This window comes from Callithrix jacchus, chromosome 7 (genome assembly GCF_049354715.1).
Source record: "Callithrix jacchus isolate 240 chromosome 7, calJac240_pri, whole genome shotgun sequence".
Lineage (NCBI taxonomy): Eukaryota > Metazoa > Chordata > Mammalia > Primates > Cebidae > Callithrix > Callithrix jacchus.
The window spans coordinates 23,442,872-23,467,363 of NC_133508.1; the positions used below are offsets into that span (position 1 = coordinate 23,442,872).

At 39.8% G+C, this 24,492-nt stretch overlaps 1 protein-coding gene across 5 annotated transcripts in view; it reads left to right on the forward strand.

Annotated features, from left to right (window-relative positions):
* The window catches only part of ARMC3 (armadillo repeat containing 3), a 109,402-nt gene that overhangs the window by 30,661 nt on the left and 54,249 nt on the right, over positions 1-24,492 (forward strand). For all 5 annotated transcript variants that reach the window (XM_002750094.6, XM_009000036.4, XM_035306942.3 and 2 more), the window contains 6 exons: positions 6,347-6,415; positions 6,666-6,841; positions 9,441-9,635; positions 11,645-11,828; positions 22,040-22,192; positions 22,294-22,399. In XM_002750094.6, coding sequence (XP_002750140.5) covers positions 6,347-6,415; positions 6,666-6,841; positions 9,441-9,635; positions 11,645-11,828; positions 22,040-22,192; positions 22,294-22,399 — 883 coding nt within the window. The remainder of the gene's footprint in view (positions 1-6,346; positions 6,416-6,665; positions 6,842-9,440; positions 9,636-11,644; positions 11,829-22,039; positions 22,193-22,293; positions 22,400-24,492) is intronic.

The window sequence follows — 24,492 nt, forward strand, 5'->3', positions numbered from 1 at the left end:
CATAAATAGCTTTTATTACTTTGAGATACGTTCCATCGATACCGAGTTTATTGAGGGTTTTTAGCATAAAGGGCTGTTGAATTTTGTCAAATGCCTTCTCTGCATCAATTGAGATAATCATGTGGTTTTTGTTTTTGGTTCTGTTTATGTGGTGAATTACGTTGATAGACTTGCGTATGTTGAACCAGCCTTGCATCCCCGGGATGAATCCTACTTGATCATGATGAATAAGTTTTTTGATTTGCTGTTGCAATCGGCTTGCCAATATTTTATTGAAGATTTTTGCATCTATGTTCATCATGGATATTGGCCTGAAGTTTTCTTTTCTTGTTGGGTCTCTGCCGGGTTTTGGTATCAGGATGATATTGGTCTCGTAGAATGATTTGGGTAGGATTCCTTCTTTTTGGATTATTTGGAATAGTTTCAGAAGAAATGGTACCAGCTCCTCTTTGTGTGTCTGGTAGAATTCGGCTGTGAACCCGTCTGGACCTGGGCTTTTTTTGTGTGGTAGGCTCTTAATTGCTGCCTCGACTTCTGCCCTTGTTATTGGTCTATTCATAGTTTCAGCTTCCTCCTGGTTTAGGCTTGGGAGGACACAGGAGTCCAGGAATTTGTCCATTTCTTCCAGGTTTACTAGTTTATGTGCATAGAGTTGTTTGTAATATTCTCTGATGATGGTTTGAATTTCTGTGGAATCTGTGGTGATTTCCCCTTTATCATTTTTTATTGCATCTATTTGGTTGTTCTCTCTTTTATTTTTAATCAGTCTGGCTAGCGGTCTGTCTATTTTGTTGATCTTTTCAAAAAACCAGCTCTTGGATTTATTGATTTTTTGGAGGGTTTTTCGTGTCTCAATCTCCTTCAGTTCAGCTCTGATCTTAGTTATTTCTTGTCTTCTGCTGGGTTTTGAGTTTTTTTGATCTTGCTCCTCTAGCTCTTTCAATTTTGACGATAGGGTGTCAATTTTGGATCTCTCCATTCTCCTCATATGGGCACTTATTGCTATATACTTTCCTCTAGAGACTGCTTTAAATGTGTCCCAGAGGTTCTGGCATGTTGTGTCTTCGTTCTCATTGGTTTCGAAGAACTTCTTTATTTCTGCCTTCATTTCATTGTTTACCCAGTCAACATTCAGGAGCCAGTTGTTCAGTTTCCATGAAGCTGTGCGGTTCTGGGTTGGTATCTGAATTCTGAGTTCTAACTTGATTGCACTATGGTCTGAGAGGCTGTTTGTTATGATTTCAGTTGTTTTGCATTTGCTGAGCAGTGCTTTACTTCCAATTATGTGGTCAATTTTAGAGTAGGTATGATGTGGTGCTGAGAAGAATGTGTATTCTGTTGATTTGGGGTGGAGAGTTCTGTAAATGTCTATCAGGTTTGCTTGCTCCAGGTCTGAGTTCAAGCCCTGGATATCCTTGTTGATTTTCTGTCTGGTTGATCTGTCTAATATTGACAGTGGAGTGTTAAAGTCTCCCACTATTATTGTGTGGGAGTCTAAGTCTCTTTGTAAGTTGTTAAGAACTTGCCTTATGTATCTGGGTGCTCCTGTATTGGGTCCATATATGTTTAGGATCGTTAGCTCTTCTTGTTGTATCGATCCTTTTACCATTATGTAATGGCCTTCTTTGTCTCTTTTGATCTTTGTTGCTTTAAAGTCTATTTTATCAGAGATGAGGATTGCAACTCCTGCTTTCTTTTGCTCTCCATTTGCTTGGTAAATCTTCCTCCATCCCTTTATTTTGAGCCTTTGTGTATCCTTGCATGTGAGATGGGTTTCCTGGATACAGCACACTGCTGGGTTTTGGCTTTTTATCCAATTTGCCAGTCTGTGTCTTTTGATTGGTGCATTTAGTCCATTTACATTTAGGGTTAATATTGTTATGTGTGAATTTGACACTGCCATTTTGATGCTAGCTGGCTGTTTTGCCCATTAGTTTTTGTAGATTCTTCATTATGTTGATGCTCTTTAGCATTTAGTGTGATTTTGGAATGGCTGGTACTGGTTGTTCCTTTCTATGTGTAGTGCCTCTTTCAGGAGCTCTTGTAAAGCAGGGCTGGTAGTGACAAAATCTCTGAGTGCTTGCTTGTTCGCAAAGGATTTTATTTCTCCTTCACTTCTGAAGCTCAGTTTGGCTGGATATGAAATTCTGGGTTGAAAGTTCTTTTCTTTAAGGATGTTGAATATTGGCCCCCACTCTCTTCTGGCTTGTAGAGTTTCTGCCGAGAGATCTGCTGTGAGTCTGATGGGCTTCCCTTTGTGGGTGACCCGACCTTTCTCTCTGGCTGCCCTTAGTATTTTCTCCTTTATTTCAACCTTGTTGAATCTGACGATTATGTGCCTTGGGGTTGCTCTTCTTGCGGAATATCTCTGTGGTGTTCTCTGTATTTCCTGCATTTGAGTGTTGGCCTGTCTTGCTAGGTGGGGGAAATTTTCCTGGATAATGTCCTGCAGAGTATTTTCCAGCTTGGATTCATTCTCTTCATCACATTCTGGTACGCCTATCAAACGTAGGTTAGGTCTCTTCACATAGTCCCACATTTCTTGGAGACTTTGTTCATTCCTTTTTGCGCTTTTTTCTCTGATCTTGGCTTCTTGTTTTATTTCATTGAGTTGATCCTCAACTTCAGATATTCTTTCTTCTGCTTGATCAATTCGGCTATTGAAACTTGTGCATGCTTCGCGAAGTTCTTGTATTGTGTTTTTCAGCTCCTTTAATTCATTCATATTCCTCTCTAAGGTATCCATTCTTGTTATCATTTCCTCAAATCTTTTTTCAAGGTTCTTAGTTTCTTTACGTTGATTTAAAACATGTTCTTTTACCTCACAAAAGTTTCTCATTATCCACCTTCTGAAGTCCAATTCCATCATTTCGTCACAGTCATTCTCCGTCCAGCTTTGTTCCCTTGCTGGTGAGGAGTTTTGGTCCTTTCTAGGTGGCGAGGTGTTCTGGTTTCAGGTGTTTTCCTCCTTTTTTTGCTGGTTTCTCCCCATCTTTGTGGATTTATCCACCTGTCGTCTGTGTAGTTGCTGACTTTTTGATTGGATCTCTGAGTGGACACCCAGATTGTTGATGATGGAGTATTTCTGTTACTTGGTTTTCCTTCTACCAGTCTAGCCCCTTTGCTGTACGACTGCTGAGGTCCACTCCAGGCCCTGCTTGTCTGGGTTGCACCTGTAGCCGTTGCGGAACAGCGAGGGATGCTACCAGTTTCTTTTTCTGCTATGTTTGTCCCAGGATGATGTCTGCCGATTGTCAGTCTTATGGATATAGAGGGGTCAGGGAGTTGCTTGAGGAGACAGTCTGTAGGAGCTCAAGTGCTGAGCTGTGAGCTCTGTTGTTCATTCAGGGCTGCTAGGCTGCTATGTTTAGTTCTGCTGCAACCTAACTCGTAAGAAAACACCTTTTTTTTCCTCAGATGCTCTGTCTGGGGGGGGGTTGGGGCTTTCCTTGTGAGTGTCCGCCTCAGTGTCCTGCCCAGCTAGGAGGCAGTCTAGTCACTTTTTGCCTGCTGAGGCTCCGCCCTGCTGGTGTGAGGTTCGCCCGTTTCCTGCAGGCTCCGCCCTTCTGCTGTGGTCTCCACCCTGTTGCCACGGGCTACACCCTGTGGCGGAGTGTCTTTGTTGTACTGGGTTGCCTCGGCAGCGGCAGGCTGCATCAGCAATGGGCGTGTACCTCAGTAGGGGCTGATTGCCTCGGTAATGGCTGACGCCCCTCCCCCGCGGCGCTGCGCTTTAAAAAAATAACCTATTCACCGGGAGCGTTTGGAATCGCCGTTTTGTTTGTCGCATGGCGCTCCCCCAAACGCTGAGTCCCTGGGATTTCCTGGGCTGGGTCACAGTTCAAGACCCGTTCAGTCTCAAGTTCAGCCCTCTCGGGTCTTAGTTTGCCGGTTCAACAGGGCACCCGTAACAGTGCGCTTTTGTACGGAGCGCTGTGGAGCGCGTCTGCGCTCCGGCACGGGCCGGAGCCGCACCGGCTGCCGGCTACGCCAGCGGAGACCTCTGCCTGGCGTCCCGCGTCTCTTTTATACCTGGGGATTTCCCCGTTCTGTGGGCAACTAAGATCCGTCTGGAAATGCTTCCCCGACTCACCCTCTCCGTGCGTCCAGCGAGAGCTTCAATCCTGGGTTGTTCTCACAGCGCCATCTTGAGTCCTCCCCTCTAATTTTTGTATTTTTTTAGTGGAGATGGGGTTTCACCATGTTGGCCAGGCTGGTCTTGAACTCCTGACCTCGTGATCTGTCCACCTCGGCCTCCCATAGTGCTGGGATTACAGGCGTGAGCCTGTAATAAATTTTAATTTATTACAGCCTAACTCATAATACATTTTAAATGACACTCTTAGTACAGACTGAATTCTAACATGAAACTTACGCTGCTATGAATAAACACATGCCTATCATGGCACATGGCTAAAACCATACTTTCACCCTCTTACGATAACCTCAGCAAAACGCAAGCACGGATTCTTTCCTAGTCTTCCTGCCTACCCTGCACCCTCTTTTCCCTGGATCTGGTGTGATGACAGTGAGGCCTTCTTATTCCATGTCCAGCAGGGACTGTGGTATGAGTGTGTTCAGGAACAGTTATGCGTGGAAGTTGGGAAGAGAAGTGGAAGGGTGGTTTTGTGTGACATCTGTGCCATTACAACCTCAGCTACAGAAACTGTGTTTGCGGGCAGCTGCGGTGATAGAAGCTATTGGGGCTCTGTGTGTCCTTAGTGGAAGGCTGTGACTTTTCGAGCTCTGATGGTGGCTGTGCTGTAAGGCAGAGGCTTGGGAGTATTTCCAGAGACGACAGCAGAATGAGGACAGTCAAGGTGGAGTGTATGTCCCGCCAATTAGCCTATGATAATAATACTAGCTAACACATAGCCCTGACAAGGGGTCAGGCACTATACTAAGTGTTATTGATATATTAAATCACTTAATCCTAACAGCTTTGTGAGGTAGGTACTATTATTATTCTCTTTACATCTGAGGCAACAGAGGCATAGAGAAGGAAAATAAGGCTATGGACCTTCCTAAATTTATCACAAGGATTACCTGTGTAATAATTCTATATTAGTGCCATATTGAATGCTTAACCAAAAACAAACAAAAAAAAGGAATATTATAACTAAGAAAAAGGAAGATTTTTTAATATCTTATGTTTTATTCTATTTATAAACCATGGAATTTGAGAAACAAAAATATTTTGTGGCCAGGCATGGTGGCTCATGCCTGTAATCCCAGCACTGTGGGAGGCTGAGATGGGAGGATTGCTTGAGCTCAGGAGATTGAGTCTGCAGTGAGCCATCATCACACCACTGCACTCCAGCCTCAGTGACAGCGGAACCCTGTCTCCAAACACACACACACACAAACTTTGTAATACCTCTTACGCAACTCTTTCTTTTAAAAGTAGGAAAGATACCTTAAAGTATTAGTTAATTTGCCCAAAGTCATGCAGGCGGAGAGTAGCAGAACTGAGGTTAGAGCACAGCACATAGGCATACCTGTCTAGCTTTAATTAGGCTGACAAAAATAGTATAAAAGTGTACTTTATGAAAATCAAGATACTTACTTTTAAGCATTTTTGACATTTCTAATAATCAAATTGAATGTAGGCAACCAAGATGTATTGATTGAAATAGGCTGGGTAATTCTTATTTGCACTCTGTACAAGATTAAGATCAAAATTTAAAAATACCCTCCCAGCAACACATATAAAAAGATTAGTAATACATAATAAATAAATGTAGGGCACAGTAACTCGACTCTCCGGATATGTGTTCCAGGCACATTCTGCACTTTCATGGTTATTGTTTCTAGTGTCTTAGAAGGAAGTCCAGCTCATGATTGAGGAGTACAAGCAGGCTAGAGAATGTGTGCAGTTAGCCCCACTTGAGCATGAAACCTGCCCCACCACTTGCTGTGAGGTTTTGAGCCCAATTTCCTTATCTGTAAAATCAGATAATAATATTACCTGTCTCATAAGGGACTGTTCAGTAGATACTGCCATTATAGTTATTATTTTGAGACAGGGTCTCACTCTGTTGCCCAGGCTGGAGTGCAGTGGCGTGAACTTGGCTCATTAAAACCTCTACCTCCCAGCTTCAAGTGATTCTCCTGCCTCAGCTTCCTAAGTAGATGGGATTACAGGTACAAGCCAACACCCCTGGCTAAATTTTTGTATTTTTAGTAGAGTTGAGTTTTCACCATGTTGACCAGGCTGGTCTCGAACTCCTGACCTCAAGTGATTCACCTGCCTTGATCTCCCAAAGTGCTGGGATTACAGGCATAAGCCACTGCACCCAGTCTATTATTAATAATGAACATCAATATTCTGTTTCTTCCTTTGTAGATGATGTTAAAAAGTTGTTAAGGGAGTTAGACGTCATGAATTCTGTCATTGCTCAGCTCGCTCCAGAAGGTAACTTTGCATTCTATGTCTGTTTTAAAAAATGGAAACTTTTTACACTTGATTAAACTATATATTGAAAATCACTCATGAACTATTGTTATTAAAATCTCTCAAATCACAGGTCAATTCTGAGTTTGTAAAAAAGGTGAGCCGTAAGCAAGATACAATTTGTGGAGCTTTGGTTTCCAAGGCATATTTTAAGGTAGTGGTTGAATAATAAGCAGTTGGCATATTTGTGTTATTTATTTTTGATACACAGAAGAAGTAGTTATCCACGAGTTTGCTAGTCTCTGTCTAGCAAACATGTCTGCAGAGTACACCGGTAAAGTGCAAATATTTGAACATGGGGGATTAGAGCCACTCATCAGACTACTGAGTAGCCCAGACCCAGATGTAAAGAAGAATTCTATGGAATGCATTTACAACCTGGTGCAGGTAAGATTAATTTCTAAAAAGTATTCTGATGAAAGCTGATTTTAGATTTTCCCATTAAAAATAGAAAAAAAGCTTCTAAAAACTCACCAGTTTTGCATCATTAGATATTCTTGTTACTGGTTGGTATTTATTATTCAGAGAAAAAATAATGGAAGCTCAGTGTAGATATCTTTCAGTTTTCACATTTGATAAGTCTGTCTCCCACGAAAAAGTATTTGGAAATGTATTTCTATTTTTAAAGAATAGAATGGCGGCTGGCAGCAGTGGCTCACGCCTGTACTCCCAGCACTTTGGGAGGCTGAGGCGGGTGGATCATGAGATCAAGAGATAGAGACCATCCTGGTCAACATGGTGAAACCCCGTCTCTATTAAAAAAACTATGAAAAATTAGCTGGGCATGGTGGCACATGCCTGTAATCCCAGCTACTCAAAAGGCTGAGGCAGGAGAATTGCCTGAACCCAGGAGGCAGAGGTTGTGGTGAGCCGAGATCGCGCCATTGCACTCCAGCCTGGGTAACAAGAGCGAAACTCCCTCTCAAAAAAAAAAAAAAAAAAAAAAAAAGAATGGCATGCAAATAAAATGTACTTCTTCTGAAACAGGAAATCTAATATGTAGAACCTGGGCAGTTACTGTTGATTGAACCCTGGCGCTCTAAGCATATTGGATGTTAATATATACCCTATTCAATGTACTGAGATGTTGATTTAGGCTTATTTGTTGCCAAAAATCTAATAATTTGAGTATGCAGAACAGAATTCATTATCCACGATAGTAAGATAGACACTACCTCACTGTAATGTTTTCCTCTGTAATGGAAGGAAACTGCCAACCTTCCCCTCCCCTACAGTCCTGTCCTTCGCACCCCAGCTCTGGAAACACAGAACACACAAACACCCCCTCATGCACACAGCAGGTCAGCTTCCTGACACTTTGAACAGCCTTCTCTGCTGCTTAGATTCCTTAACAATTAGCATGCACATGTGATTAGCTTTAGATCAGCTGAAAATGGAAAGACACAAATTTTAAATGGCCATTAAGAGAATAGGAAATACCAAAATGAGGGTGAAGAGGAGGATTAATGGAGAGGCAACATATCCAGGCAGAGAGAGACAAATGGGCTCATATCAAAAGGCAGCAAAAGCAAAATTCCTGCCGCAGCACACCTTTGCTACTCACTGGTTTCACCCTCACTCCTCCCTCCCTAAAAGGCACCCTAAACAGGAAGTTTAGCCCCTCTTTTCCCTTCTCCAGTCAAGGGCTTTACCTCCTTTGATTAAGTATTTCTCTAAGTTTGTTTGTGTTTTAAATCCCAAGACTCCTTAGAGCAATATTTCCCTATTTTTTTAATCAAGCAGAAATGAAAATAATCACCTCCACAATTCTTAACAGCAGTACCGGCTAAAAACTGTGTATTCGTTTCCTAGGGCTGCTGTAACAAAGAGCTACAAACTAGGTGGCTTCAAACTAGACACAGTCACAGTTCTGGAGGCCAGATGTCCAAAATCAAGGTGTCAGTAGGGCCATGCCCACACCAAGACCAGATCAAATCCTTCCTTTCCTCTTCCCAGCTTCAGGGGGTGACCATCCATCAAAGGATGGAGAAAGTCCCTTGGCTTAATGGCTGCATCCCAGTAAGCTCTCCCTCGGTCGGTTTTTTCTCCTAAGGACACCAATTGTACAAGGACACCACTAAGGGCCCACTTTACTCCAGAATGACCTCATCATAACTAATTACATCTCCAGTGACCCCGTTTTCAATAAGGTCACATTAACAAGTACTGGGGTTAGGACTTCAACATATATTTTGGGGGGACACAATTCAACCCATGACAAAAAGCAACCTACAATTTTGCATCTAAAGGAAGCTCCATATTAAAGATCAATAAAAAGATGGACAGGGGAAAGCTAAGCTTCAGTTGGAGCCTTCTCCACCTTCAGTGCCATTTGATACTTATCATGTTTTGATTAAAGATGTCATGTCTTAATAGAGTTTGGGAGCTTTCCCTGACTTCGTGGCTTGTTTTCTTAACCACCCACTTTTTCCACTCACCGGAATCAAAGACATACAAGCACAACAACTGTCTAGATTATAATGACCCCTTGATTGTGTAAATGTCTTAAATAAAGGTCGTGTATCTGAATAAAGCTGCTGTAAATTTGTATGCAGAGGGCCTGTCAACAGTACTGCCTGCTAATAGGCACTTCATAAACAGTCCATTTGAATGAGATAAGAAATCAATGCCATAATTTCATTTTATTAATTACTATTTAAAGAAGTATATCCAAGTGTGAAAAGAATTTCATGATGCATAGATTTTATAATGCTGTTTAATCGAAATTTGCTGAATAATAAATGATACTACAAAAGTCATAGATGTTTATTTTCTGTTATAAATAATGTGTACATATTACAGTTAAATATTTTGGTGATGTCAATTGAAAGATTTCTCACTTTTGAGTTATTTTGGAAGGGAATTTGGAATAAAAGATGAGAAAATTATAACTTATGTTCTTGTGTTAGAAAACAGAATTTCACCATTCTTGAGAATGTATTTTGCTTAAAAATTTATTGTTTTGATCATTTGTATTTTGTGGCAGGATTTTCAGTGTAGAACTACACTTCAAGAACTAAATGCAATACCTCCTATCTTAGATCTCTTGAAGTCAGAATTTCCAATTATTCAGTTGTTGGCTCTTAAAACCTTAGGTGTTATTACAAATGATAAAGAGTCTCGAACAATGCTAAGAGACCATCAAGGATTGGACCACCTTATTAAGATCCTAGAAACTAAGGTATTTCGTTTCATTCATTTGACTCTTTATTAGGAAATGTATCTCTCCTAAATGTTCAAAAATGAAATTTTATTCTATTTAACATATATTAAGTGTAATGGATTAATTTGCTTATTGCTACAGAAAGTTTATTGGCCTGCTTAAATCAGGCTAATTGTAGAGGACAATTTAAACTAATTTTAAAAGTCTTCTGGTTTAGCAGACTTAAGATGCTTAAATTCTTGTCTATGATCTTCCTCTTGATTTCCTGAAACACCTGGGGTGAGTCTTTTAACCTGCATTATGGTCTTCTCTAGGATAAAGCAAGAAGCATAATTTTCCTCCCAGACACATACATTTTGATAATATTGGAGCTAAATGTCCATAGTTGCTTGTAAGCTCCTTAGGAATTAATTAAACTTTAAGAATACTTGTGCCTTCTAGGATCTCCTGGTTACAAAACCTCATCTAGCAGTTTGTTGAATACCATTTAATTGACTTGAGTGATTCAGATAGCTTCCAAACATGTCCAGTGTCTTTTGCCACTAATTCTTTATTGAAATAGTAATAAACAGATTTCAGATCCAGTGCCCCTACTTTAATCTCATGAGAACTCACTGTCATGAGAACAGCATGAAGGAACTGCCCTGATGATTCAGTCACCTCCCATCAGATCCCTCCCTTGACACATGGGGATTATGTTACTTAATTTGCCCTGGGGAATCACAATTCGAGATGAGATTTGGGTGGGGACGCAGAGCCAAACCATACCAATGGGTTTGTGTTGGAGGGGTGGGTGGGTAGTTGTTTTAAAGAATTGGCTCATATACTTTTGGAGGCTTGGCAAGTCCAAAATCCACAGGTTAGGCAAGTAGGCTAAAGACTCAGAAAAGTGTGTAGTTTGAGTCCAGGCGTGGTCTGCTGGCAGAATTCCCTCTGTGGCCAGGTAGATCAATCCTTTTCTATTAAGGCCTTCAAACGATTAGGTGAGGCCCACTCACATCATGGAGGGTAATCTACTTTACTAAAAGTCTACAGTTAAATATTAATCTCATGAAAAAATACTTTCACAGAAACATCTAGAATATTCGACCAAATATCTGGGTACTGTGGCCTAGACAAAAATTCATCATCAGGTTCTCTCCTTGTTAAATTGGCACCAATATACATCTTAAATCATACTTGATCTTCAAATTAAGACAATGATGAGATCATACTTTCACCTAACCTGATACAACTATCCTTCCTGGACCCACAAATCCAGACTATAGAAGAAATGGCACCATATGGTAGTCACTGATTCAGAGCACATACAGCATTCCGGAGAACCTTGCTCCAGCCCTGCAAGGTCTTGCCACTTAGCTGGTGCTGTAACTAGTCTGTAAAAGGCCATTCTATCAAGCCAGCTGCTTAAGGATGGTGGGAACATGGTCAAACCAGTGAATTCCATGAACATTGGCCACAATGTATTTGCTGTGAGGTGAGTTCCTTCCATTCATGATGGATAATCCTTTCTGAGCATTTCTCAGTTTTGTGATTTCCCCTTTACATTTCTAGCTATTTAGGTAAGGCTGAAGTTTTCCATAGCTGTGGGGATTCAGTAGATTTCCTCAGGCAAGATAGCCACAAACTCACAACATTTCCCTCTTACAGCCACAAATTATTTTAAAGTATATCTTCATCAGTTTCGGTCTTGCTTTTTCAAAAAATGTTTACTCCAGATCTCAAAATTGTTTTTGGTGGAAGACTATACAAGCAACTTCACTGGCTACCATTTTTGGAAGTTTTCTTCCTAGCATTACATTTTATCCATAAAACATTTTGGATTAAGGGAAAGGAGAAAAGACAGGGCACATAGCCAGGAAGGGTGACGTTACTTTGATAAGCAGAACTCCTGTTCCCTGGGGCCTGTGTCACAACAGAATTAATTACATTGTGTTCTGACTGACTTTATTTCCTCTTGTAGTAAAATACGGGAAGTGTACATTTCCTTTAGTACAACCTTCTAAAGTTGCACTTGCTTTTATTAGGAACTGAATGACCTTCACATAGAAGCACTTGCAGTGATAGCCAACTGCCTCGAAGACATGGATACTATAGTGCAGATTCAGCAGACAGGGGATCTTAAAAAACTCCTGTCATTTGCAGAAAACTCTACAATTCCTGATATTCAGAAGAATGCAGCCAAAGCCATTACTAAAGCAGCTTATGATCGTATGTCTTATTGTATTTTACTTAATTTATTTGGAGACCAGGTCTCACTCTCTCTCTCAGACTGGAGTGTAGTGGCATGATCACAGCTCACTGCAGCCTCAACCTCCCCGGGCTCAAGTGATCCTTCCACCTCAGCCTTCCTAGTAGCTGAGACTACAGGTGTGCACCACCAGGCCTGGCTAATTTTTGTATTTTTATGTAGAGACAAGGTTTTGTTATGCTGCCCAAGCTAGTCTAGAACTCCTGGGCTCAAGCAATCTGCCCACCTTGACTGAGTCACAGGCATAAGCCGCTATACCCCAAAATGTCTTATTTTATATAAACTAAGCACATGTAATTCCTCTTGTTGTCTTAATTTTGATTAGTACTAACAAACACTAGAGTATTTGTCTGCTTTTTAAAAAACAATTTGAGGGCCGGGCGCGGTGGCTCAAGCCTGTAATCCCAGCACTTTGGGAGGCCGAGACGGGTGGATCACGAGGTTAAGAGATCGAGACCATCCAGGTCAACATGGTGAAACCCCGTCTCTACTAAAGATACAAAAAATTAGCTGGGCATGGTGGCACGTGCCTGTAATCCCAGCTACTCAGGAGGCTGAGGCAGAAGAATTGCCTGAACCCAGGAGGCGGAGGTTGCGGTGAGCCGAGATTGCGCCATTGCACTCCAGCCTGGGTAACAAGAGCGAAACTCTGTCTCAAAAAAACAAAAAACAAAAAACAAAAAACAATTTGAGGCTGGGCGCAGTGGCTCACACCTGTAATCCCAGCACTTTGGGAGGCCTAGGCAGGTGCATCACCTGAGGTCAGGGGTTTGAGACCAGCCTGACCAACATGGTGAAACCCTGTCTCTACTAAAAATACAAAATCAGCCAAGTGTGGTGGCACATGCCTGTAATCCCAGCTACTCGGGAGGCTGAGGCAGAAGACTCATTTGAACCTGGGAGGCAGAGGTTGTAGTGAGCTGAGATTGTGCAACTGCACTCCAGCCTGGGCAACAAGATGAAAATTTTGTCTCAAAAAAAAAAAAAAAATTGAGAATAGTGCTATATTTACTACTTAAGGCCAAATTCATCTGACTTCCAATGATTTCATTATCATCCTATTTTTTAAAAATCAGTTCATTTCTATATTAAGTTCTAAGCCTTCATTTTGCTTGAATTTGGAATTATATAGAATGTATGCATTGTTTGTGAACCTGAAAGCACTGTTTGAAGAAATTCACATTCACAATAATATCTATAAAGTAATTTTTAAGTTTCAGCTGGAGTCTAGTAGTACCACGTTCTACAGCTGTGAAAAGTAATATGCTCATACTATATACATAATACAATTTGCATTTCAGTGACAAGTTATGTTGACATAAATCTGTAAAATATGAGAGATAAATTATATCACAAGCACAGAAGATGAAATCATAGTTTTAATTTATGTATATTTGGAGTCTTATTTAATAAAGGATGTGATTTTATTTTTCCCCTTCTGCACCACCACTGTTATAAATGATGACGGCATTGACTATTTTAAGTGACTTATATTCTAAACACATATACTCACATCTGTATATCTATCTACCTGTCTATCTGTGTTTATACTATGGGAAACACTTCCTTTTCAGCACACACTGGATTTCTTCAAGACAAAGCTTTAATGCAGTAAGCAGGATTTCACTATCCAGTATGTAGTGTATATAGAGGGGCCTCATGAGTTACATTATAAATTCCTATTTGAGAGACTGATTATGAAATCAAGGTTTTTTAATATTGGCAAAAGACAGTTTCTCCAGTATTCTATCAAATGGAACTTATACATTATCTTAGCTGGTCAGCTCTATTTTCCTTCTATCCCAGTCCTTCTTAGCTAATTGAAACCCAAAGAGAAGTAAAATGCTAAGACATGGACAATGTCACTCCTAAAATGTTTGCATATCTCTGCGTCTCTCTGGAGAGTATTATATGTATCAAATGTGGCTGGGTCATTCCAAGTCTGTTCTAACTCATTTTGAGGTGGTGAGTTTGATGATCCATTATATGCCACAGTACTGAAAAGCACACCGGACAGAGTTGCTGCTACTGGAGTTCCACTATTGGCATTGCAATGACCTACTCGTGTGATTTTGAGTGAACTACAACCTTTCCAGAACAATGTATAAATTCATTTGCTCATGATTTATTATTAAGTCCTTACCCAGAACAGAAAAGTCTCACCCAGAACAGAAAAGTAAACAGGCAATCACAATGCAGTGTTCAAAGTGATTAATGATGGAAACACAGGATCACCCAGGAAGGCTCCCAGCACAGACCTGGATCAGATAAATCTTCCTGGAATCAGTGATTTACAAGCTAGGACCTAGAGTAAGTAAGAGAAACTGACTGGTCAAAGAAGGTTCAGCTGGGATGGAGAAGGAACAATGTGTATAAAGGCCAGAGGAGGGACAACATGGCAAGTTCCAGAATGGCTAATGACCAGAATGTCACAGAACACTGAGCGCTCAGGCTGCAGACACAGTGAGGAGTCCAGTGCTCATTGACATTATAAGCCCAGTTAAGGACTTTGGACTTTATTTTAATGCCAACAAAGAGCCACTGAAGTTACTCAGAGAAGGGAGGAAACCTCACGAATGTTCACTTTTTAAAGAAAGAGAACTCCTGTTGCAAAGTGGAGAAGAGATTGGAAGTGTTTAGGACCAGACACAGAAGACCAATAGGGCGGTTGCTGTAGTAATCTAGGTGAGCTGTGAAGGTGCCCTGAAATAAATGTGGTGGTCAGGATGGGCGCAAGGTTCTCTGGAAGGAGAACCACCAGCACATGTGTGAGTATTTGTTGAATAACTATGTTCGTTGACAGAGGAAGAAGGCAATATGAAGCATGAGGCCAGGTTTCTGGCTTAGACAGATGGGAATAAAATGGTGCCACTTGCAGAAATGGAGAACTCAAGAAGGGGAGCAGTTTTGCTTGAAGAAAAGGAAATCAATTCCATTCTTGCTTTTTAAATTGTGGTGAAATACAAGTAATATAAAATTTACCAACTTCATCATTTTTAAGTGTACAGTTTAGTGGCATTAAATGTATTCACATTGTTGTGGTGCTGTCCATCTACTGAAATCTTTGCATCTAGTGCAAAACTAAAAGTACACCAATTAAACAATAATTTCCACTCTTCACTCTCACTCCTAGCAACCACCATTCTACTTTCTATGAATTTCATGACCCTAGATTCTTCACATACGTGGAATCATACAGTATTTGTGCTTTTGAACAAATGAACCATGATGTCCTCAAGGTTCATTCATACTGTAGCATATGTCAGAATTTCCTTCCTTCCTAAAGCCAGAGAATATTCCATTGTCTGTATAGACTACGTTTTATTTATCCTTTCAACCATGGATGGACAGTCGGGTTGCATCTGCCTTTTGGTTAATGTGAATAATGCTGCTAAGAATGTGGGTATACAGGTATCTCTTTGAGTCCCTGGTTTCAATTATTTTGGGTATATACCTAGAAGTGGAATTACTGAATCTTATGGTAATTATATTTTTAATTCTAATTTTAATCTTTTTTGAGACAGAGTCTCACTCTGTCACCCAGGCTGGAGTGCAGTGGTACAATCTTGGCTCATTGCAACCTCCACCTCCCTGGTTCAAGCGATTTTTCTGCCTCAGCCTCTCACATAGCTGGGACTACAGGCACGCACCACCGTGCCTTGTTAATTTTTGTATTTTTAGTAGAGATGGGGTTTCACCATGTTAGCCAGGCTGGTCTTGAATTCCTGACCTCAGGCAGTCCTCCCGCCTTGCCCTCCCAAAGTGCTGGGATTACAGACGTGAGCCACCACTCCTGGCCCAAAGCCTCTCTTAAAACAATCACTTTGTAATTACATTCCATTTTAACTACATTATCATTTAGAGTTACATGCATGTTGAGTCTGTTTCGGTGTGTGCTGTCAATTTCTCCTAGTTAAGCTTACCTATCCTTATTTTATTTTTGATTCATTTCTAAAATTAACCAGAATATATTTTTTCAGTTAAAAATTTTTTTGGCCGGGCGCGGTGGCTCACACCTGTAATCCCAGCACTTTGGGAGGCCAAGGCGGGTGGATCACGAGGTCAAGAGATCAAGACCATCCTGGTCAACATGGTGAAACCCCGTCTCTACTAAAAATACAAAAAAATTAGCTGGGCATGGTGGCGCGTGTCTGTAATCCCAGCTACTCAGGAGGCTGAGGCAGGAGAATTGCTTGAACCCCAAGAGGCGGAGGTTGCGGTGAGCCGAGATCGCGCCATTGCACTCCAGCCTGGGTAACAAGATTGAAACTCTGTCTCAAAAAAAAAAAAAATTTTTTTTTAAGGCATAGCCAATAGTGATATGCTTTGAGACCTTACCTGTGAATAGGCTTTCGGCCTTCAAACATATATGACCATTTAACTGGGTTTGGAATTGTTGCATAATATTTCTCCTTAAATATATATGAAGCTTGCTTTTATAGAATTCAAGCCTGATTTCCGTTATCTTGCATATGTGATTTTTTTCCCGTATTAAGGTAGAATTTTTTATTCTGAGTTTGAAAATTTTGCCAAAATGTGTCTAAGTCCCCTTCTCCACTGTCTTTACTACACAGGAGGCTTTTGATCTCCAGAGTCATGGTTTTTTCCCTTAATTCAGGAAGCTAGTGTTTTCTAATATACTTTGGATTCTTGTTTTTGTTTCATTTCATTTTTCCCCATGAATACTTATTTTTAGACCATCTCTGTTCTTCTTTCTCTGTTTCATAATTTCAGTTTTTAATGCTCATGATGGAATGCAGAGGGCTCTGCCTGGGCCTGATTTTAATAAATAGAGGAAGCCTACAGGGTGCCCTTTGCCTGTTTTCCCATCAATTGAGAGGACAAGGTACTCCTGTAGCCTGATTTTGGATGACAAGGAGACTTCCTGTCATGTGGCACTGCAATGCCAGAGTTTACCTTCTCAGTGGTTAATGTAAGAGGAAGGTGATGGAAGTTCAGAGCTTTCTGGAGGCCCTTCCTTGCTTGTGGCCTGGGTTACTTGTGGAAATTTCTTTCTTCTTCTCTTTCCCTTGCCCCAGGGTCCTCTTTTGCTCCTTTTTTCCCTCAATCATCCTCTTTGACAGATCAGTCCATTTAAAACAGCCCCATGTCTTCCTCTCGTCTCCATCATGTCACCTGCTGCACCTGACTTCCTTTTCCACCATTCTGGTCAATTTGACATTGACCTCTCAGCTCCTAAATCCTGCAGAGGCATTTTCAGTCCTTTTTAACTTGACCTCTGGGTGGGAGTCCACACTGTTGATTTCCCCCTCCTCCTCTAAACTCTTTTATCCCTTGGGGATAAAAGGGGTCCAAAACACCCCTCTCTCCTGATTGTTTATTAATTGCCTTCACCTTTACTGATTTGCTCAGCTTATTTCAATACTAAACTTGCCTTCCTGCTTTCTGTCTTGTTCTCTTGAAAATCTTCCTGAACACTCTCACTTATGACTAATGTTTCAGCTGCCTCCTTATTTGCTTATGAATCCCAAATCTGTTTCTAATTCTGACCTGTCTTCTAAATTCCTGCCTGTCTTCCTGACGGCTTCCAAGCACATCCAACTATGCTGCCCACACTTTACTTTGGAGAGCGTTAAGTTTTTTTGAGAATCTGAACAAAGAGTAACCTTCTGAAAATGTACAAATACACTACATTCTGCATATAATTGCAGAGACTTTATAGACTGCCTGAAGCCCACCTATGTCTTCTGAATTCATGGACCCCAGGTTAGTAACTCTTGAGCTAAAATAAGCAGGATCAAGTCCAGATAGTCCCACTTGGCATTAGAGATTCTTCTATTTCACACAGTGCACGGCCATTGGTTATCAATTTGTTCTTCCTCATATACTCCCCCTTGTGCTCTGGATTGTATAACTTTGTTAGACCATCGTTTTGTACTCATTTGCTCTGGTTTGCACCTTCTGTCTGGATTCCGCTTTGGGAAATACTGTTTTCACCTGTTGGTATCTATGTTCTTCCAACAGCTCGATTTAGAGGAAAAATCCAATTTTCTAATTCTGTTAATTTTTAAGGTGTCAGTAAAATAACTGGTTTCTCTTTTTGTCCTTAAGAAATTAAAAACCTGCTTCCTTGTGCTTTAACCTTGTATAGCCCACTCTGCTCTACATATGCTGCCAGTTTTCTCACACCAGATCTTTACCTGTCTCCACTATGGTAGATTAAAGCAACAACCCATGCATGGACTAAAGCAACCCAATCCTCATTGGAGTACCAAGCAAGCACAGCACAAAAGTTAACTTCCATTGCTGAGCAGAACCTCCATTTTCCAGATGGCGGAGACTTATATCTACCTTAACATCATTCAATCAACAGCCGTCTGTATTACAGTAGGGCTCGTTCACCATGATCTTGCAGGTTTCCTCAATTACTGTGAAAACTTACATTTTATAATTCAACTTATTCAACTGGTAATCTTCCTCTATCCCTTCTGACATAGCCTCCTTTCTTTTTAAATTGTTTTCATCTGTGGCAACTTTACAAAAAGTGAAAAAGCATGCCAGGTGTTTTGTCAAATTCAATGAATGCAGAGGTGGTTTAATTTTCTTATAGCCTAGGAGGTATCTGGTCTGAAAGCTTGATTCTTGGAACCTCTAGAAAGGTAGATGATTCCACAATGATTCAAACTTTCTCTCTGTTCATATATCCCAATAAATTATTATGAGTGAATGCTCTTCTGATTGAAGTGCAGGGCTTTGAGAAATCTCTCCATTCCAGACGCAGAATTTCCTGTAACGACTCTGATCTGCCTTAGCCATAGACATTTTTGGGCAGTACTGCCCACTTCTGACCAGAACTCAATATTAAGGCAGAACCATCTTTGGGGCCAGTGCTAGTAGATAGTTTGACATCTTTGTCATTTGCCTGATTATTCTCTATTTTTATTGATTTATTTACCTCTTAACTCTTACTATGTGGCTAGAGCTACCATATCCACCTCTTCCTCCTGCCTGGTCTAGGTTCTGCCTTTTTGCAGATCCTACGTGTATTTTTTGTTAAACTAGTCTGTTCTCATCATGCGATGAAGAAATATCTAAGACCAGGGAATTGATAAAGGAAAAAAAAGTTTAATTGACTCACAGCTCTGCATGGCTGGGGAGGCCTCAGGAAACTTACAATCGTGGCAGGGAGCACCTTCTCACAGAGTGGCAGGCGAGAAAATGAAAGCCCAGCAAAGATGGAAGCCCCTTATAAAGCCGTCAGATCTCGTGAGAACTCACTCACTATCAGGAGAACAGGATGGGGGAAACTGCTCCCATGATTCAATTATCTCCACCTGGTCTCTCTCACGAATTCACGATGAGATTTGTTTGGGGACACAGCCAAACCATATCATGTGTCTACTTCTTTGTATATCAACTCTTGCCTGCCTTGACCTCTATCTGCCAGACCCAGCCAGCTTAACCAGACGTGTCTTATTTTAAATTACAGTGGCAAACTCTAAAAACTTAACAATGCTTAAGAAAGCTATCTCCTAGTATTCCTATGTTGAAAGCATATAATCATGAAGAAGTGTAAAAAATGTCCCACAGTTAGAAAACTCCATTTATAAGTAGATTTTTAAAAATATTGCTCCTTATACTGTTATTAAGAACAATGTAACTATCAATAGCAATTTATAACACTTATTTTTACTTACAATTATCAAAAGAATATTTTTTAGACAAAGTCATGCATTGTCATTGTATGTCAGAAGTACAGTTGAAACATCCAAACCCATAAGCACACTTTCTTTGAGTTTTGTTTGTTGAGTAAAGTTTTAACATGCATCTCAATTGTGGAAAGCCCAAATCAAATATGCCTTTGACCTGGGACCCGTAGGAGGAAGGTGTTAATTACTGTGCTGCCATGAGGTTTATGAACTGGCATTAACATCTCAGCAGGAGTAAAAGAGGCACAACAGCAACTTCTGAGAATGGATGAATGAAAGCATCATTACACACAGATTTACTTCCAGTAACAAAACGTCATGCTTTTTTATTTTAAGGATACTGAACAAATGTTATTTTTAAAGGACATTATGCTATTAGTAGCATAACTATCTTACCATTTTATGATCTGAGTAATTAAAACACAAATACTTCTTGGTGTAGCAATTCAATGAAAGTATTTGGTTAATATGTTATTTCATCTGCAGTCAGCACTTTTGAGGTTTAGTGAACACAGCTGCATTTTGAGAACACTGGAAGCAAGGTTGAGAAACTAATTGCTCTCAGTATCTATTTAAATTATTTTTAAAAATCTTTTCAGTAGTTATAAATATACTGTTTTCTGAAAGCAACAACTACATGCTCCAAAGTTCGTCTTTTCAAATTAATCATTTTGGCCAGTTTTCCCTATAGAATCCACGCCAAGAGGGTTCTGTTTAGAAAATTGCATTCAGAGCCATCGGGAAAATCTTAATGATAAATCTAAGCATTTTAGGTCAGAGACTCCAGAAAAGTTTTGGATATTACTTATTCAGTGAAAAATAATAAGAACTATGTATCTTTTAAAACATTTTTGGAGCCACATCATTGAGATTTAAGTATTAACTAAAGCTTTTTCATGTAAAAAGGTTATGGGCTGCCTGAATTCTGACAGTACATGAAAGGAACAAGAGATTAAAATGATAGGATTACAGGACATGGTTCATGTTTGGTTTAAAATGAATGAGCAGAAGCATTAATAACTTAGCCTGTGCCAGTTATGGCCAGATTGTGTGACATATATTGTGTATCAGGTGAACAGAGGCCAAAAGTATTTGCAAATATGGTGCCATCTAAATGTAACTCTGCTTCTGCGAAAAAGGATGATTTTTTTTTAGTCATCTTTGAGGGAAGGAAGAAATCATAACTTTACAATGGAAACCTAGTTGGTGTTAATTTCTGAAAATAGGTCTAAAAAAAAACAAGTTAATTAAATTACATATAAGTAATGAACTAGTTCCACATGTAAATATTGCAATCTAAATTATTAACTTTTTTTGCAAAGATTCTTACTCTAATAGAATATTCTTCTCTTATTTATTATATCCTAAGAGTGCATATGACACATTCTTCCATTTTAATCACAAAAATAGAATTTATAAAGATTAATTTTATAAACTTTATAAAGGGTATTAATAATCAAATCTATGACAAGTTTTTGAAGGAATGAAATTATTTAACAAGGAATTATTTGTAAGTTGTTTCTTTTTATATTAGTCTCTGGTACCTCTTTATGTCATCAAAACAGTTTGACTTAATATATTTTTTCTAGAACATACTTTAATAAATAGCAACTCCTTTAGAATTAGCTAGAACATGAAAAAATTAGAATTAATATAACACAAAAAAAATTATTTTAATGTTCTCATTTAGTTTAATGCAATATTTACATTAATATAGTAATGAGACTGTCATTTATAAAAAATCAAACGAAGCCAAGAGAAAACAATGTTTAGGGAACATTAAAGATACTTTAAAGAATATTAAAAATACTTCAGTTTCAAACATAGTGTTTTAAATGGGATGAATGTAATGGTATGTGCTTAGAGTCATAACTTAATTAAATAATTATTTAAATTTTTGCTACTTACGTATGTACTGTCATTTGAGAAAAAATTATGATTGTAGTTTGACATAAGACTATACATTTCTTAAGACTCGGGACGATACTTACAACTCATTTTTACTTCCTCCTCTCCTCTGCTCTTCTCCTGAACCTCGTAAGCGTCCAGCTAATCAGTTTGCTCATCTTAGGCATTCTTCCAATATTGGGTTTTACATTTAAAAGAACCATCAGATAAGCTGGATTTTGTCCTTAGTGAGCAGATGGCCTGTGTGAACACGGAGCACCAGGTCAGGTACATGACTGGTGTGAAACCAGTGCTTGCTAAATCCGAAAACTTGCCTTATTTCTATTATAGAATTTCCTTGGCCATCATACTGATCTCAATACAAGGGAATGGCGGGCGGGGGGGGGGGGGGGGGCGGGAAATGCAACATCCGTGATTCATTTTGCATAATTGCTGTAATCTAACGTTAAATAGTTACAGATTTGGTGTAGTTTAGACTCATACTAAAGCTAGCAAATGGTCTGAATTCCTATTAGACCTTAGATGAGAAAGTAATAATAGTTCACAATGTTTGCATTAAAATTCTGATTTTTTTTCCTTTTTGTGTATGAAAGCTGAAAATAGAAAACTTTTCCATGAACAAGAGGTTGAAAAGTGCCTTGTGGCCCTTTTGGGTTCTGAAAATGATGGCACTAAAATTGCCGCCTCCCAAGCTATTTCAGCAATGTGTGAGAATTCAGGCAGCAAAGACTTTTTCAATAACCAGGGTAAGCCAACTGAAACAACTCTTTTGAGCATTTTTAGGTTACCATATTTTAGTGCACATGGGCATTTTAAAAGTCACATTTTTACCTTTCTCTTTCTGTAGGTATTCCACAGTTAATTCAGTTGCTAAAAAGTGACAATGAAGAGGTACGGGAAGCAGCCGCTCTGGCGCTGGCAAACCTCACCACGTGCAACCCTGCTAATGCAAAGTAAGTTCAGAGCTCCTCCCCCAACACCGACTGGTGGGGCAATTCACAGTCCAGGATGTTCTAATGTTAAGATTTTGACTCTCAAGATAGTCTATGAATTTCTCCAGATGGTCTATCTTTGGTTTATTCTTCAGAATCCCTTATGAAAACAGAATCATCAGATGGTCCTGTTTTCCAAAAATATTACAAAATCTTAACTATGTCTGACTTTGATGGGAAAATGTGCAGTCCATTTGATTTCAGGGACCAGGAGGACTCTTGTTGAAGCTTCTACAAATAAGACTGAATAATGCTGGAAATGTTAAAGACAACATAGCATGAGCATTTGGTAAATCTGGAAGAATGCTTAAAGAACCATTTTAAAAGGCTACGAACTTTAGATAACAGAGAAAGAGTTAAAAGGTCAGTGGCTCACGCCAGTAATCACAGCACTTTGGGAGGCCAAGGTGGGCATATCATTTGAGGTCAGGAGTTCCAGACCAGCCTGGCTAACATGGTGAAACTTCATCTCTACTTAAAATACAAAAAATTAGCTGGGCACGGTGGTGCACGCCTATAATCCCACCTACTGGGGAGGCTGAGGCAGGAGAATTGCTTGAACCTGGGAGGCAGAGGTTGTAGTGAGCCGAGATCGTGCCATTGCACTCCAGCCTGGGTGACAGAGCAAGGCTCCACCCCAAAAAACAAACAAATAAACCAAAAAACATATTATAGGCAAATACTGTGAAGACAAGTTAAGGAATAGGAATGCCTTCTGCATCCCAAACACTCTGGTGTCTAATACTCATTTTAAAATTACCAAAATAATCTGCCAGCAGTTAAGGAAACTGAGATTTTTTGAGGTTACATAATTTTCCTGGGTACACATTTTTATCAAAATCGCTGAGCTGGAAATCAATGCAGGTCTGTCAGACTTCAAAGTCTTTCCTCTATGGAAGGTAAGACTGCCTTATAAAATAGTAAGCATTTATTGAAGGCAACTTCCATAAAGAAAATAATTACTTGCCCTCTCAACATCTCATTTGGTATGTTAGTTTGCTTTCATTTATTATTGCTTTGTGATATTGTGGCTAAAATTATCCTTTTCTAACTTGAAATAAATCTGTCTGCCTCCATCACATACATAATAGTTATTAGCCTTTCTTTCCCTTTCTGTTCTCCTATACAAATATATATATATAGTGTGTGTGTGAGATGGAGTCTTACTCTGTAGCCCAGGCTGGAGTGCAGTGGCACAATCTCAGCTCACCGCAACCTTCACCTCCTGAGTTCAAGCAAATTTCCTGCCTCAGCCTCCCGAGCACCAGGAACTACAGGCACGCCCACGCCCAGCTAATTTTTGTATTTTTAGTAGAGATGGGGTTTCAATAGGTTGGCCAAGGATGGTCTTGAACTCCTGACGTCATGATCCACCCACCTCAGCCTCCCAAAGTGCTGGGATTATAGGCATGAACCAACATGCCCAGCCCACCCAAATATTTTATAAGACCCTAATGGAATGACTACAAATCTAACTGCCTGGTAAAAATGTAACAGAAATGCATAAGCGTCAAAACAAAACTGTGTTCCTTTGGTAGCTACTATCTTGGACATAGTAATTTCCTAAATTAAGGGTCATTGTTATCTCTATGAAAGCACCAAATTTCTGTAATATTGAGTCCTTCTAAGTAGCAATTTGAAAATAGCATATTCAGTGATTTTTCCAGTATGGTCGCACAATGCAACACTAAACCACTTCTCTTTCCCGTCCATTTCGATTTGTATATTATCTAGAATACTTTAACAGGCCTCCAGAGGGTGTAGCTATCTTGATTTGATGTGACTTTGCCCGGCTTGTATTTTTTGTTTTATTTTATACAAAAATCATAGGAAACTAGGGTGGTAAGTAGTTCTAAAAGGGGCTGCCTTCAGAGAGAGAACTGCCTTCTCTCTCAGTTTAATGATCTATCTGACACATTTTTGTCATCTGACTGTCTCTAGAGTTCCTTTGGTTACCACGGAAAGGTTAGTCAGGACTAAATGACGCCTGGCTTTTGGTTAACTTATTTTTGTAATTTAATTTTATTCTTGTAAATTTTTAATTGCAGTCGTTT